The sequence below is a fragment of the Cynocephalus volans genome, chromosome 12 (genome assembly GCF_027409185.1).
Source record: "Cynocephalus volans isolate mCynVol1 chromosome 12, mCynVol1.pri, whole genome shotgun sequence".
In the NCBI taxonomy this organism is placed as follows: Eukaryota; Metazoa; Chordata; class Mammalia; order Dermoptera; family Cynocephalidae; genus Cynocephalus; species Cynocephalus volans.
In genome coordinates this window covers 7,522,144-7,539,755 of record NC_084471.1, presented here as the reverse complement: position 1 = coordinate 7,539,755, position 17,612 = coordinate 7,522,144, and the positions used below count along the sequence as shown (strand labels likewise).

Genomic DNA, 17,612 nt, shown 5'->3' with positions numbered 1-17,612 from the left:
CTAAGCCTAGCAGAAGCCCACCCACCACCCCCATAGACAGCCAACGCTGGGCGCCACCAAAGCCAGGAGTGCCTGAGGAAGGAGCTGCCCACAACAGGAGTCCGAGGGGTCTGGGATCTACTGTCCACCTCCCCCTACCCCTGAACTTTGCAGTCAGCACACTAAGGCCCGAGAGGTCCACGAACCTGCCCCAAGTCACACAGGGCTGGAATCCAGGTCCCCACAGACCCATTCCCAGCTCTACTCCCCTTGACATAATGGGAAGGAGGCCCAGACAGAGGGCATGGGAGCTCCTGGAGAGAGGGGTGAATCTTAGAGACCCAGAGGGAGAGAGGAGTGATGAACACCAGCAGCTGTTATTAGTCCAGGCCAGAAGTCCTAGCCAGCCAGCTGGGCTTTTAAACTCTCTCCTTCCAGGGGCAGCCCTGGCCCATCTGGAGGACCCCCTCAGAGCACCCTCTGAAGCCCCTGACCTTGCTGGCACACACAAGCCCCAGCCCTCGTAGTCTCAAGGCCTTCGGGGAGGGCCATCATCCATTTCAGTAGCATTCAAAGGCCAACAAGTCCATAGTTTATTTTCTTAGAAATAATGGTTTTTTTCTGGTTAGCATTCCTCTGATGGAAAAACAAATACAGCCACTGCAATAAGAAACGGCCAGGAGGAGGCAAGAGGGCCTGAGGAAGGGGGCAGAGAGGGGCTGCTGCCCGGGGAGCTCGGAGATGAGGGGCAGGGGGAAGATTGAAGCAGAGACCCCTAACCCTGGGAGAAATGGGGTTTAGAGAAATAAAAGCCCAACATGCAGCACCGATGCTGACTTCAACATCCTCTCACCGACAGTGAAGCTCCTTTCCCTCCTCAAATCTCTGCTCAAATGCACATTCCATAACACAGGTGTTGTTGCTCCTATTAGATGGGTGACAAACCAGGGCTCAAGATGGTTAAGTCACTCGCTAGACTTACTGGGTCAGCAAGGACCGAAACACAGGCCTCTGAATCCACGGTACAAATGTTTCGATTGACCATCAGAGCAGGAAGGAATGTCAGAGACCTGCTTCTGCCCTGCTTTTCTAACCTGGCCCGGGCGACACCTCCTCCATAGAGCCCTCCCTAATTTCTTCCCTTCTTCAGGCAGAGACAAGCAATCTCTCTTCTTCACCCCCACTGAGTCTTGTCTGTATTTCCATTGCTGCACTTTCTACACCCTATAATGAACATGTCTTCCCCAATCTGTCTCTCCTACTAACCGGCAAGGTCTTCAAGGGCAGGAAACATGTCTCGGCCCCAGCACCAAACCTGGCACAGAGTAGGTGCTCAGTGAACCCGCTTGATACTTAACTGAATCCAGTCCAGCACACACATTTTACAGATGGTCAAATTGAGGCTCAGAAAGGCACACTTGCCTCCAATGCAGAAATGCCAACAGCATGAGCTTTATTTTACCTTCTAAAAATGGACATGGGCTCCGAGAATTCACCAAGAGGCCTAAACTCTGCGGCCGAGCTGGGACTGGTTGCAAGCAGTGCAGCCTAATTGCTAATTGACAACAACCTGGAATTTTAAGTCACATCCAATTTCTTCCTGCCCGCTGCTCTGCTGGACTTGAGTGCTTTCATCTTCCGCAGAACACACGTTAGCATGCATAATTGCAAGTTTTAAGACTTGGAGGAGAAGAATTTGTCCTCCTCCCCTTTTCCTCCTCCAACCCTACCTCCTACGGCCTTTCCTGGCCTCCCAAAAAGCAGAATTTTATCTGGAGTTTCAATAAAGTGCGCAGTAATGACGATGAAAATGATTTAATAAGGTCAGGGACATTATTCCCTAAGAAGGCCAATTGGTTTTAAGGTTTTTTTCTGATGTTAAACCTAATGGATCACTGGGTATGTTATTAGGAGTTTTGTTAAAACACTTTAATAACATGCTCTGTAATCTACCTAACTTCAGTGATTGACAAGTAGACCCTGGGGATATAAAATTCAGGAAGTGACTGTTTACATTCATTACATACATGCTAATTTTGTGATCTCTGATGGCCATAAGGTTGTCATTTTTTTCCTTTTCACACAAAAAAGGAAAATAGTAATATATTTGATATACTGTGGCCAAAACAAAAATTATTTCCCCCAAGAGTTTTAATTATAGCATTTTGGAAAAGGCTGGAGTTGGAACTTGCAAGTGGAATAAACCACTTGAATAAATGGTCTAAAAAATTAAGTACACGTAGAAGGGGTGATGTGCGCTGCGGGTTCAGACTAAACAGTGATTATCAAGAGGGTCTTAGTTATTTAAACAAGCCATTTGAGGGCGGTTTGCTCCTCGTTTGGGGCCTGGTCCTGATTATAAACGAGAGCTTTTAATTAAGATTAGTAAGACCCAATTCAAGCCATAATTTGGTCCTTTTCCTTAGCAAATGTCTATGAAAACAAGGCAATTAAGATTAAATGAGTTGAAGCATTTAAAGGGGATGAAATGCTCCCTCATCGCCCCCAGCCTGCCCCCCTTGGCAGAATGAGCATAAACAGGCCTGGCTAATTCAGACCAGGCCAGCGCAGGGCCTGTCCTGGCGGCTTCCAAAAGCCCCATGCCCAAGGGGCAGGGTGAGCTGGGTATGCCTCGGCTTTGCTAAGTGGAGAGGGATTGGGAAACGGAATGTGCAAAGGCCCCAAGGTAGAAAGGAGCTGGCAAGTTTGAAGAAGAAAAGAAAGACAGTGGTACTGGAGTGTGGGTAGGGAGGAAAGGATAAAAAATAACAGTAACTTAAAGTGGTTGAGCTGAGAGCTGGGCTAAGCCCAAGTGGTGTCACCTCGCAGTTACAGGAAGGCTGGTGTGCTCTCAGCCCTTCACATTTGCTGCTGCTCTTTCAGACGTGCTAGTAGCAGCAAGGCAGGGGGGCGCTAAAGGAGGAAAAGGTCTCCGCAGCCCTCTCTATCACTCCATAGCTAAGGAAACCTTCCTCATGCTTTCAGACAGGCTGCTGGGAACCCCATGGCTGACTGGGGTTGGAATCCAGGCTCTGCTGCCTCTCCTCTGGACAACCTGGCTAGAGACTGACCTCTTGGGGCCCACTTTCCCCAGGCTAACTGTGACACTGGTCCATACTGGATATCCTTAAATGGGTCCCCTCCCCTCTCGGGCCTCAACTTTCCCATCTGTAAGACCTTCAGACTTTGTGAGGTTCTGGGAGGCCTTTCCTGGTACCCCCAGGATTGATAATGGTCATTCACTGTCTACCGACACCAGCTCTGGGCCCAGCCATGAGTGAAGTCATGCAGGTCATCACAACTTAGTATGACAGGAGCTCTGAGGAGGGAGGTTCACAGGTGATAGCTCTGTCTGGGGAACCAGGGAAGGCTTGCTGGAGGAGGTGACCCTTGGGACCATCTACCCTCCCTTTCACCCAACAAATGCCTTCTGTGACCTGTGCCAGACCCAGTGCTAGGTACCAGGGATGGAAGCTGAACAGGCCAGAGACCTGTCCTTGAGGAGCCCACATTCCAGGAGGAGACGTGAGAAAACATAAATGCAATGTGAGATGGGTTACAATGGAGGGTGCAGGTCTGGGGAGGACAGGAGGGGGGGTGGTCACCTGTAAAAACACAGGTGCTGCCCAGGATGCCCTTAAAGTTTCTTCTAACTTTACACATCCATGTGTTTAACTCAAGTTGCTTCAGATTCCATCAAGATGTGAATCATTCAGGGAACCCTGATTTATTCTCAGCCTTGCTCAGCCTTTCCCAGCTGTCTGAGGCACCTCATTCTGGCTGCGGCAAGCCCCTGCCAGTGTTATGCTGACCACCTGAGGCCCCTGACTGCTCTCTGGACACATCTGCAATATGGCTGCTCAGGTGGAGGCCACATTAACATCACATGTACACTGGCCACTTAGCAAGATGACCTTGAAGGTGTAGTAAGAAACTGTCCTCAGAATGGGGGGCAGGCGTCTTCCAGTGCTGGGTTTACTGAAGAGGATTTCACAAGCAGCAGAAGTTCCAAGGTGCACAATTAAGGACATAAGAGGCTCGATCAGCCCCACATAGGGCTACCCACAACCTGGGCCCACTTCTCATGAAGAACTGGGGAGACTGTGGAAGCTACGCTCTTAGACGTTGCTTTGCAGAGAATCCATCCTCTGTGTTTACTACAGGAAATAGCAAAGTCTATGAGATCTGTAGGACAGGGTACTCATTTCCCCCAAAACTGCAACCCTGACCTCTGTAGAACCTCACACCAGCTCAGGACCCACAGATGCAGGAGCCCAGTGAGGGAAAACAGGTTTCATCTACCATGGAAATGACTGTCTGGAGGGTACAGTGATTGATTACTGATGTCTGCTGTGGAAGAGAAGGTGACAGACAGCATGTTTGCCATCCCTGAAGTGGGTTTAGTAGGACCACAGGAAAGCCTCCCATGTATTTTTTATTGTACATTCTTGGTAAATGGTCATCGGCGAATGACACATGTACGCGTATGTCTCTGTGGGGATATGGATATATGCGTATGATTTATAGGTATAGTCAATGAACCAGAATACCCCATTTTCCAAGGATTTCAGATCCTGGGAATTGTTGGAAAAAGACAAAGCTTCACCCCTTTTCACATTTTGAAGAAAATTATGATCATGAATGTCAACATGATGATGATAGTGATTATCAACAATATCATCATCAACACTGTCACCACCATCGTCACCGTCATCATTACCATTGTCATCAACACCATCAACATTGCCATCATCATCACCATCACAGTAACAGCAGCTAATGCTTATACAGTACACCTATGTGCCAGCTATGTTTAAATGCTTTAAATATATTAACTCATTTAATTTGCACACTAATGGTACGAAGTAGGTAGGTGTAGTATGTCCATTTTACAGATAAACAAATAGAGGTTAAGTAACGTGCCCTGGCAGAATTTGAACCCAAGAAGCTCTGGCTCCAAAGTTCATTTTTTAACCACTATGCTCAACTGAAAATGGACTGTTTATTCCCTCCTCTAGAAACAGAAAGCCACAGATAGTGATAACCACCTGCAGAAATAGTGGGGAGAAATGGGTCCACCAAACCTGGGTTCTAGTTGCAACTCAGGCAAGACCCCTCCCCACTCAGACCTCCATTTCCCTATCTGTAAGCTAAGGAAGTGAACATCTGCATGGCTTCCAAGCTCCCTCAGGCCACCCCTGCATGTGGCCTGCCAGCCCTTCTACTTTTCAAAGTCCCAAGTCCTCACAGGGAAGCCAGTGGGGGATTTGATGGTCCTTGGGTGAACACTCTGGCAGGCTGTGTCAATTCTGATTGATGACTGTGGGTGGGTCCCAGGGGTGAGAAAACCTGAGTGCAAGTGGGAGAAGGTCCACTTAGGTCCCCAGAACCCCTGCCAGCACTCACTCACAGGGGACTTAGGGAGCAAGTGACCACATGGTGTCCTTCCCCTGGTTCCTAGTAGTCAGTCCATGTATTGTTAAGGTGGCAACTCAACATGTGCTGATTCACAAGTCTCCTCCTCTCTCATCCTTACACTCAGGAGGGGAAAATGATTTCCCCCTCTAGCAGGTGAGGACATGAGGCCCACAGAGCCAGCAAGTGGCAGAGCTGGGCTTGGGACAAGAGTCTGACTGCTAATCCAGGGCTCAAGCAAAATGGGGAGTTAAAGCTGGACTCTGGATGTCTTCAGGGAGCAGGTAGGAGACAAAGCATGGACCTCCTGGGCAGAGAAAGCGGGAGAGGACCTTTGGTGCTGGGCTCGGGGAGGAAAAGGCCCGGTCAGTGGCTTAAACCAGCAGAGATGGGGGTTGCCTATGGCCCTCCCTGTCCAGGGCACTGGTCTGGGGGGCAGAGCAGAGGGTCAGAGAGCTGTCACACACAGCCTTGCATGTGCCACCTGAACCACTGAGCTATCCTCCACGCCCTCCAGCAGCTGGGGAGGCTGTCCCGCCAGGCCTCTCATTCATGACCTGCTCTATCTGCCTCCTTCCAGAGGTCTGTGGTAGGTGCCAGTGCCCCTATCCAGATTCCGGGCCTCTAGCAAGCCAGGGATATGACCAAACCAGGCATGATCCAGGATGATGTCATCTGCCCAGCACTCAGCCTTAAGTAGATGCTCAATAAATGAGATGGATTTATACTGCCAGCATCCCAAGGAGGTGTGGCTGCACCTCCTATAAAATGCTAGGCCTGTTGACAGAAAGACCGGGTACCCCCATCTTGTTCTCACAAGTTGCTCTCATGCTTCAAAAAATTAAGCTGGCAGGGCTCAGGGAGAAAAGGAGATGCTAGAGAGTCACTGAGTGGGAATTGGAAGAGCTGGGTTACAGTCCTCAGTATGTCACAAAGCTGGGAACTTTAAAAAGTTGCTTCTATTCTCTGAGCTTCATTTTTCCTCTTCTATATAATAGGAGTGAATGGAGAAGATTTGGATCAGTGGCTCCATCCAGGGGTGCACATCAATCATGGAGGGAGGTGTTTCCAGCCCCCTGAGGTTGGGCCCTGCCCTAGACCCATGGGGTCAGGATGACTGAAAAGACCCTCATGGACAAATGCTCTCAATGGTTCCATCTGGCTTGGAGAGTCCAGAACACAGCCAAGACTGCTCATTTCTCTCTGACTTCCAACCTTCCAGGGAGGCAGTTTCTAAAGCCAGGTGGACAAACCACCAGCCCAGGTGCAGGGAAGAAAGGCCAGACAGAGAGATGGTACCAATCCACCACCCTGTCCAAGCTCTGGAGCTTGAGACAGAAGACCTGAGCCAGCCTCATGTCTCCTGTGACCATGGCCAGCTACTGAGCAGGTCCTTTGTGGGAAGCTACAGACCACACAGGTGGTATTGTGTTTAAAGTTAGGGACTGTGTGGAGAGACTCACCCCAGGCCTTTACTCCCCCATATATCCAGTAAGGGACAGATGCACAAATATATCATTCAATGCTTCATCTCAATGTCTTTAAAAAACAAAATGTTGCAAACCTGGGTGAGTCAGGCACCCATGACTCCAGCTTCCACTCTCCAGGGAAGCATCTCATGTTCCCAGAAAGCCTGCAACCTCCCTCCCTAGGCTGAGAGAAGACTGTGCTGTCAGCCCCCCTCACTGTGCGGCTGGCAGCTGAGCCCTGCCTGGCATTAAATGGTGGAGCACTGGCCACCTGCAGGGCCCCCAGCAGCCACAGGGTGTGGCTAGAAGGGCAGGACTGGACTCACCTTCACACTGCCTCCCTTCCCCCTTATAGCCTGGCTTGCAGAGGCACTTGTAGGACTTGGGTGTGTTCTGGCAGATGGCGTCAATGTGGCAGTCATCTGTGCCCTCCGAGCACTCATCCACATCACCTGCCCCTGTTGGGGGGTGGGAGAAACAACAGGTGAGTGTAGCCAGGGAAGCAGGCAGCGACAGTATGGGGTAGGGGAGCTTGTCCTCTGCTCTTCCATTGATGGTTGGGGTAATTAACAATAACAGCTGTCACATGACAATCTTGTGTGACAAAGACCAACTGGTAGCATCTTTGGGGCAGCTACACTGTGCTAGGCGCAATGCTACCAGTATGCTTGATCTCATTTGTTTTCACAACAGTCCCACTGAGCAGGGCTATTATTCCCACTGAAAAGATGAGAAAGCTGGGGCATAGGGACACATCAAGGAAATGGCTCTCTTTTGTGTGTCTTGCTTTCACCACAAGCAACACTCCAACCCTCCTCTACTCTCCTCATTCTAGAATTTAAAGCCAGAAGTGTCCTTGGAGGAATTTAAATCCAGTCCATAAGGGTTACGGATGGGGAAACTGAGGCTAGGGTGGAGCAGTGAGCAGAGGCCATGCTAGGAGGCTCCTGCAGGTGACTTAAACATGGGATCCCACCCAGCCCCTAGGCTGTAGAAATACTGGATTCTTCATCTGGCATCCACATCCCCAGACTGGAGTGTCCAGAGGCAAAACCACACCCTCAACTGGCCTAAACTTGGCTCATCGATAGTTTTGATCTCCCCCATTCTCCTCCCCACCTCAGAAATCTAGATATGAAACTGGTTCTCATATGCCAACTTCTAAATTCAAGTTCAGTCTAGGTTTTGAGGGCTCCTGGTACTCCCTGCCTTCTCCCACCCCTAACACACATATACACCTTCAGTCTGGAACAGCTGCCGTGGCAAAATAATGCAAAACAGATTCTGTGTATCTGTGTATTCACCCGAACCATGCATTCTCTCTCTCTCTGTCTCTCTCTCTCTCTCTCTCTGTCTCTCTCTCTCTCTCACACACACACACACACACACACACACACACACACACACACACACACACACACAGAGTTCAGACATGGAGAGGACCCTTGGGGCACAGGATAGCCCAGCCAGAAGAACCTTAGTTGTAATGCAGTTTAATTCCTCTTGTAGATGAGGGAACTGAGCCCAATGAGTGCTGTTAATAGGTCAGTAGTTCATTAGGGGCAGGGACCAGAGTCCAGCACAGAATAAGCTTTTCTATGTGCCATTTACTTCCAGCAAGCTGTGAATACAGATGTATGACTGACAGACAGAAGGACCCAGGAGAGCAGCACAAGGGACCCTCAGCAGCTACCCTGAGAACATCACCCCGAGCGTAGCCCCGCAGGGGCAAGTTTGGAATGTCCCCATCTCTTTGAGTCTCTGTCCTCACCTTAAGCTGCCTGGTCCCCAGAGATGTCCCCTCTGAATTAGCCCCCTGTCTGGCATCTGGATTCCAAATCTGTAAGTAGGGCCTCTCTAAGAGATCCACTTCCTCCCTCCCCAGGACTCTTCCTCCTCTGCCCCAGCCCCCAAGGCTCCAGCCCACCCCTGAAGAAAGAGAGGCATCAAAAAGCAACACAACAGAATGACCTCCCTGCGTACACACATGTACACACACACACACACATGCACACAGACATGGCATGGCTTTTCAGGGTGGTTGTGTCTGCTCAAGTGGGCAGGCCATCCTCTACAGCTGCCCTCAGGGAGGGTGGAAAGGGGGCCAGAGGTGGTGGATGAAGGCCAGGGGCCAGCAGGAACATTGGGGCCTTTTGGGGAAGTGGCAACAGAGGGACCCCCGTGCAGGGGCAGAACTGCCTCAAGGGCAGGAAGCCAGAGGCCAGAGAGGGCCAACCTACATGCTTCCAGGGGGAAGCACGGGCCACATCTGAGACAGGACCAGCAGAGTCAGCTGGTCACAGAGATGGCTCTTCCCACTCTGAAGGGTCAGTGTGTGGGAATGAGGGAAAGGAAACTGCCTGGGGCTCTGGATTTGCTTGCAGCCCCCCAACCCTAATCTCCCATCCAGGTAAGCGTCTTCATCGGGATGGAAATGATGGATGCTGGTGAGGGCTGGGTGGGGCTATCTCCCAACACACCTTATGTGTGGGGAGAAGGGGGTGGGGAGAGGGCAGGTGAGCTCGAGGAGAGGGAGAGGAGTCAACAGGCCATTTGTCCCTACAGGTCCTCATGCCACATTCCCTGGCCTGGGCAGAGCTTCCTGGTGCAGGGCAGCCCAGCTCTCCCAGTATGGGTTGCTCACCTTGACTTTGGTTTGCTTATGCTGGGGAACGGCCGCTGGGGTTTCACAGTCACAGGGCTTCCACGGAGGGGAGAAGGGGGACGGGAGATAGAGACAGACATGGAGAGACACAAAGAGGAACAGAGAGGTGGAGAGAGGCACACACAGTTGCACAGAGGTGAAGGGCCCCAAAGCCTGGGAGAGACACCTACAGACACATTGGGGTACGGGCAGCAGGGCCCAGCTTCCAGGAGGGGGGCACAGGGAAAAAAGCATGGCTCCAACTGTGAGATAGTTTAAATGGCCTAGCATCCTTGCTCAGGGCGTGACTTTCAGGAAAAGACCCCACACTGCCCCAAAACGGACTACTGGGAGGCCAGCTTGAGCAAAGGCAGGCAGGAGACTCCCCCCACATTCCCCCTCCAAGGAGAGAAAGGGACGAAGCTCCTCTGAAGACCTGGGAGGAGAGAATGTGATTCTAGCTTTTCTACAGAGGGAGTCCCTTCCAGACAACAAGAGAACAGGAGGGGACAGGGCAGGAAGACAGGGGATCACCGTGGTAAGCCCACCTCCTCTCATGTGCATTTCCTCCAGTGTCTCCTGCCTCCTCTCCTGGATCCCCTCGCCACTGATATCCCATGTCTGGTCTCCCCTTCCTGCTCCCATCCACCTCTTTCCTTCTGTGTCTGTCTGTTTGTCCCCTCTGCCTTCTTCCCCTCTGTCTCTCCTTCCCTTCCTGTCGGACTGTCCATCTGTCCATGGCTTTCCCGGCATTTCCATCCTTCTCTGTCTCCCTCCCTCTGTCCCCCACCCCCACCCCAGTCCCCTATCTCTTTCTCTGGTGTCCATCTGTCTCCACCTCTCCTGCTCTCTCCTCTTGTCCACCGGTGGGGGTCCGTCTCTCATGTCCCCCCTCCTTCGATCTGTCTTTTTCCTTCCTGCTGTCCATTTGCCTCCTTCTCCCCCTCCGGTCTTTCTGGTCTCTCTCCGGGCTTCTCCCCGTGTCCTTTTGTCTGCTCCCTCTGAACCTCATTTTTTGTCCGTCTGTCCCTCCACCCACCACCTCCCTGCCCTCCTTTTCTCTATCCGTCCTTTCCCCCTCGGCTCACCTCCTCCCGTCGCCCCTCCGACCCTCCTTCTGCCCGCGCTCCCCTCTCCCCCGGGGGAGCACCCCTCTTGGCTCCGGGGTCCCTGCCCCGCCTCGGTCCGCTGGCCGGGACCCCCGTCGGCCAGCCGTCGCGCTTTCTTTCTTCCTCCCGCCTCACGCTTCCCCTCCCCGGGGCCTCAGCCCACCCCGCCCCTGCTGCGGCCCCGCCGGGCTCCAGGAGCCCCGGGCCGCCCGGGCTGCGGGGAGGGGGCGCCCCGGGCTAGCCCCAGAAGTTACTTTGCAAAGAGGCGGGGCGGGCGCGGGGCCGCGCGGGCTGCCGCCCTCCCGACGGCGCGGGCTGGGGGGCCGCCGGGACCGCGCCTCCACCGCCCCAAGCCCCCGGCGCCCGCCGGCGCCCGCCGGCGCCCGCGGCCCCTCTGTCGGGGCGCTTACCTGGAAGCCCGCTGCCCCCCGCCAGCCTCCCGCGCGCGCCCAGGGCGAGCAGCACGCACAAGTGCCAGCGCACGGCCGCTGCGCCCATGCTCGCTGCGGGCCCGGCCGGGCGTGCGGGCGTGCGAGGCGCGGGGACCGACCCACCGACCGGCCGCTCCCGCGAGCGCTCCCGGCTGCTCGCTGCTCCGCCACCGCTCGGGCTCCCGAGCCACCGAGCCGGCGCGGCTGACGAGCTGACAGCCGCACGCTCATTGGCCCGCGGCCGCCAGGGGGCGGGGCGCCGCGCGCGGCCGGCCAATGGGCGCCGGCCGCCGGCCCGCGGGGGGAGGGGCGGGCGCGGGCGTCCGGGGCCGCCCCCTCCCCTCCGGCGGGCGGCAGGTGGGGGGTGGGGGCCCCGGGCCGGCTCGCACGGCCGCCGGGGGCACCGCCTCGGCCAGGCTGGGCGTGCTCAGAGGCCGCCCCCCGCCCCGCCTCAGCTCCAGTCGTCGAGGGTGGTCGCCCCTCAGGGAGCGGCACCCTCCCCGCCCCCAGCGCGCCCTCGCCCGAGGGGGAGGAGGGGGCCTGCGAAGCGGTTCCCTGAGGTCGGGAAAGGCCCGGCAGCCTCCGTCCGTAGTGACGACGCGCAGAGCGGCCCTGTCCGCGCAGCCAGCCCGTGCACGTTTATTGAGCACCTACTGAGTGCCAGGCGCGGGCGAGGCGGCAGCGAACAAGCCAGATGTGAAGAAGTCGTGAAGATCGGTTTAAATCGGATGTTTCAAGCGAACTTTCTACCACTCCCCAAAGGACAATGGCCCCTAAGTGTGCTTGTCGCGGGACAGCCGCAGGACCCGGTCCGGAATGGGCGCCAGGCACAGCTCGGCGGCACACGACGCCCCCGAGCGGTCAGTCCTCGCGGGCGCGGCCCATGTGCCGGGCGACCCGGGCCGGCGACGTTTGCTGCCGGGTGAGTGCGAGGCCAGGGGCGGGCGCGGGGCGGGCGCGGGGCGGCGGGCCGGGGGTTCGGTCGCAGAACTGCTCTGGCCCGGCTGGGGCCTACACCTGACGCCTGTCGGCCTCGGCCGGGCTGAGCCCGCGGCGGGAAATAAATGGCCCCTCTCAGCTCGAGGCAGGACGCCTTAAGGGAAGAAAGTTCAGCAAACCCCAAGGCCCATCTCCTTGACAACCACCAATAAGAGCTCCTTTTTTCTTCTCCTGCTCTCCAGGCCCCACTCAAAGACAGGACTTTTCTCTTTTTGTCCACACTGTCTGCACCAGTTTGCGTCCAACGTTTCCCTTCCACACCAACTCCCTTCCCTGCCCCCAGCACACACACACACACCCACGCCCTCACACGTAAGACACGTGCTCTCACATACAGTCATACAGATCCTCACAGACACACGCCCCCCCCCACACACACCTTCACACGTAAGACACGTGCTCGCACATACAATCATTCATATAGATCCTCACAGACACACGCCCTCATACACACACCCACACTCTCACACATAAGACACGCACTACCACTGTCACTTACAATCATTCATATAGATCCTCACAGACACACGCCCTCATACACACACCCACACCCTCACACGTAAAACACGTGCTGTCACATACAGTCATGCAGATCCTCACAGACATGCACCCTCACACACACACCCTCACACGTAAGACGCGTGCTGTCACATACAGTCATGCAGATCCTCACAGACACACGCCCTCACACACACACCCACACCCTCACACATAAGACGCGTGCTGTCACATACAGTCATGCAGATCCTCACAGACACACACCCTCACACCCACACCCTCACACGTAAGACACGCGCTGTCACATACAATCATTCATATAAATCCTCACAGACACACGCCCTCACACACACACACACACACTCTCACACATAAGACACACACTGTCACATGCAATCATTCATATAGATCCTCACAGACACACACCCTCACACCCACACCCTCACACGTAAGACACGTGCTGTCACATGCAATCATTCACATAGATCCTCACAGACACACACCCTCACACCCACACCCTCACACGTAAGACACGTGCTGTCACATACAATCATTCATATAGATCCTCACAGACACACACCCTCATACACACACCCACACTCTCACACGTAAGACACACACTGTCACATACAATCATTCATATAGGTCCTCACAGACACACACCCTCACACACACACCCACACTCTCACACGTAAGACACGAGCTGTCACATACAATCATTCATATAGGTCCTCACAGACGCACACCCTCACACACTCACATCGACCCTCTGGCACACATACATACTCACACACACCTTCACACACATACAACACCCTCACACACTCACATCGACCCTCTGGCACATGTACATACTCACACACACCTTCACACACATACAACACCCTCACACACTCACATCGACCCTCTGGCACATGTACATACTCACACACACCTTCACACACACATACAACACCCTCACACATATTGTGCAACGATCTGTGGATGATCCCCTCAGCCCCAGGAAGTTAACTCTGTGTCCAGCCAGCTCTTGCTCCAGTCTGACTTCACTTCAGCAGCTTGTGGCACTAGACTGGTGGCTGAGGCAAGAGGTCCCCCACACGGGCGATCAGAAAGGACCAGAGAGGAAGGAAGGGCTGCTTCTCGCCTCCACTAAGCCCCCCACCCCACCACTCCAGACATTTTCTTCAGCAAGTTTGCTCCTGGCTGGTATTTAACCTGGGAGATTCTGTTATCAGGCTTTATTTTGTCCCCCTCTTAATTCTGTGGCTTTGGGTTTCTGAGAGAAAAAACTCCCTCAGAACCACATATAATCTTGAGGATTTGGCAATAGGGCCTTTCGAGGGACTCTGTCCTGCTAGAAACAATATCCTTTAATGTGTGTGTTCATCGGGAGCTCCCCACCCCTGGCCAGGTATCCCCCAAGCTCGATGGCAGCAGGGAATCTTCCTGACACTGTTCCTCCAGATCAAAGCAGAAATAGAGGCAGTGACCCGCACAGCCCCAGGGCAGCTCTCTTACTAGGTTTTAGTCCCCAGCCCGTCCCCAAGTAACTGCTCAGGTCAAGTTTGCTGGTGAACTAACACCTCTGAAGTGTGCAGACAGAGAAAAAGTGCTTCCTTCCAGAAGGAAATCAGGGTCTGTGTGAGGGAGTCATAGGGCAGGGGAGGAGGGCAGTGGAGAGAAGACACCTGTGAGCCCCTTGCAGATAAACTAAAGGATGAGGCTTACGGGGCAGAGAAAAAGGAGGTTACTTCTGCCCGGGGGACAGTCAGGGAAGCCTCCCAGGGCAGGTGACCTGGAACTGGGCCCAAAGCATGAGGAGATTTCCCTTATGGACAAGGAAGGACAGATGGAGAAAATGTGCCAAGGTCCATGAGAGAAGGTAAGGACCAAGAAAGTGAGCCAGAGAGTGTTGTGGAAACAACTCAAAAACTGTAGAGCACTGTGCACATGTGACAGTGACATGATGGAGAGCTTCCCACAGAGACTGGCCTGTCTGTGCCGGGGTGGGATGGGCGGGCAGGGACTCCAGCAAGGGATGCTGTGGAGCCGCTGGAGACTGAGCTAGGAGACTGAAGGCCAGAGGACGAATCTCGCAGTGACTTTGGGAGGGAATACTCCATGGCTCCCATCACTTCCCGAACCACCTGTGAGCTCTTTGTGTGGTAAATGAGGCACCCCATGCCCCTCCCCAGCAGTCCCAGTCTCACCAAATTGCTGTCAAAGAGAGTCCCACCAATATCCTGCTTTTCGCACCCTTGGGGCTGTGTGCCTCCCTCTGCCAGGAGCACCCTTTGTTCCCCTTCCTCACGAGTCTCACCCCCCTCTTCTGCCCACACCCCAACCCCTGCCCCCAAGCTGGGTGTAGGGCCTCTTCTGGGCTCCCATAGATCCCCGGGCTTCCCCCAACAGAGCCCAGCTCATCCTGGGTTTCACATCTGTCTCTTTCCAGAGTGGGGGCTCCTGAGGGCAGGGCTCACAGCTGATATGTGTCTGAGGCCACAGCTCCCAGCTGGGGCGTAAGAAATTATTGTCGAATGAATGAATGAATGAATGAATGAATGGACAAAGAAACCAGACAGACATCATTTAACTGAGAATTCTTACTGCTCCATGAAAATAATTCTTTGGCTGTTTGATGGGGCCTTGCAAGGTGAATTCAGCTGCCCGTTCTCTCCTGTCCACCTCCATCCTCTGTGTCCCGTGGGGAAGCTGGGTCTGTCAGCAGGACCACAGTCCTTGGGTGCCCAGAGCAGGCGATCTGGGGCCCTTTGGCTCCCCCTGGTGATGCCTCATACAGGTCTGGGGAGGCGAAGAGGGGAGAGGAGGAAGTAAGCTGCCCTTTTCCTTATTTCCAGGCACACCCTCTGTGATGCTGATTCCTGTGGAGGACCCCGGTCCTCAGTGTTGGGAAAGCCATTGGCACTGGGTTCAGTCTGCGCCTTTTTCACTTGCCAGCCCTGTAACCTTGATGAAATCACGCAACACCTCTGCGGGCCTCAGGTTCCTCCTCTGTCTAACCAATCTCTTGGAGTTGTCTGGAGGATTAAACACAGGTAGGAATGGTGTGGGACTTCTCTGAACCTCAGTTTCCTCATCAGTAAAATGGGACAGATACCAATGTCTTCCTCACTAGGCTCTGGGGAGGATTAAATGAGATATGCATCATGCCTTGTATACAGAGGCAGTCAGCACATGCTGCTATTATTATTAGAATCTCTACTACTGCTAGTACTAATACTACTACTATTAGTAGTTGATGGTAGTAATATCCAACTGGTTAAGAACATCTTAGTCTTTTAAAAAATTTCCTCAGGCAGTATTCTTTTGATTAACTACAGCTGTGAGGGGCTGGCGGGGTAGCTCAGTTGGTTAGTGCTCAGTGGTATAGCACCAAGGTCAAGGGTTCGGATCCCCATACTGGCCAGCCACAAAAAATAAATAAATAAAATAACAGTTGTGAAAATTCTCAGAGAAAAAGTTCTCTGCAAGTGTAAAATGTCATTACATGGACATGAAGCCCAATCTTGATGACTTTAGAGGCTTTTGTTATTCTTTTCTATTAAAAATGAAATTGCATGATACCCCTGTTGATTGCATGCTTCATTAGGCCTTTGAGGGAAGTCTTTTTTGGCAATCCTTAAGTGACCCTGGGCCACACAGGCCTTATTTCTTGGCTTGACCTGTCAAATGTGAGTCTCAGTCTCCAGGAGCCCATGTTCTAACTCTGAAAGGATCTGCCTAAATTGTGACACTCAGTGTATGGACCTGTCACCACTGCCTCATCCCTAGCTGTAACAATTGCTAGCATCTGTGGAGTGTCCCATGTGCCCAGCACTTGCTGGGCTGGGCTGTGCATTGCATCTGTTAATCCTGTGAGATAGGAACTGCCACTATCCCCGCTTTAGAACTGAGAAAACTGGGACTCAGGCCCCCTGGCCAGGATCACAGAGCTAGCAAATGGTAAATGTGGGATTGAACCCAGATCTGCATGACCCCCCAAGACCCACTCTTAATCTTACCAGTTTATAAAACACACCCAGTGTTTCAAAGGGCTGAAGGGCACAAAGGCGATACGGCGCTCCTGGCTGTAATGCCTCGAGTTTTACTTTTCTGTTTTGATATTGAGAAAAGTGGTTTTTATATAGTGGCCAGACAAATTGTAACAGTTCATAATTCACATGGTTGATCTTAGGTACTACCCAGTTTTATGTTCTCTCATCTTTCTAACAGTTCCAAACGCTGTTGGAACTACCCCCCACCCCAGAATGCCAAGGAGGCACATGAGACAGGGCATCACCAAGAACAGCTTCTCAGAGTGTCCTAAACAGAGCTTCTCCTTCATGAGCACGTCATGCAGAGCCTTGCAGTTTAGCAGATGTGTGCCCACCCATCACCTCTGGAGTGCACTTATGGTATTGACTCGTGGCTGTGGGTGCATGAACACATCGACAGGAAACGCTCCAAAAGAATCCTAGAGACAGCCCAGCTGGTGCTCCTCATTGTACAGATGGGGAAACTGAGGCCCAGTCTCACAGATCCATTGCCCCTGGATATGTCCACCTGGAGCCCCCTCAGGCATCTCAAACTCCACCGAATGGGCCCTCAGCTCCTCCTACCCAAGCCTGCTCCTCTAGGGCTTCCTGTCTTAGGGGTGGCACCTCCTGCTTCTTCTCACGCCACTCCAGCCCCTGTAACGTCTCTCCATCCCCTCGGCCACTAGCTTTGTTGAGATCTAAATGACTCCACAGAGGCTCAAACTCATCCCCACCAGAGTAGCCAAAGTCGGCTCTCAAAAGACTGGCCTGACCTTGACCTCTCCACTCCTTGCTGCCTGAAGGACAAAGACCACTCAAGACCCTTGGAGATGGAGCCCTGTGGACCTCTCCATTTGCAGCCATCTGCCTGGTGAACGCTTGCTTCACCTTCGCTCTGTGCTGCCTCACACCTCTGAGCCACAGCTCACTCCATTCTCTCTTCCTGCAATGCCCTTCTCTGTCCCCTGGGCCTGGTGACATAGATGCAGGCTCAGCTCAGGGCCCTCTTCTCGGAGCCCAGCCCTGCA

General features: G+C 53.5%; 1 protein-coding gene across 1 annotated transcript in view; it reads right to left on the bottom strand.

The window, feature by feature from the left end:
- The window catches only part of SCUBE1 (signal peptide, CUB domain and EGF like domain containing 1), a 135,870-nt gene extending 124,592 nt beyond the window's left edge, over positions 1–11,278 (bottom strand). The window contains exons 1-2 of the mRNA XM_063115609.1: positions 10,780–11,278; positions 7,190–7,321 (exon numbers count right to left, since the gene is read on the bottom strand). Coding sequence (XP_062971679.1) covers positions 7,190–7,321; positions 10,780–11,278 — 631 coding nt within the window. The remainder of the gene's footprint in view (positions 1–7,189; positions 7,322–10,779) is intronic.
- Between the last annotated feature and the right edge of the window lie 6,334 nt (positions 11,279–17,612).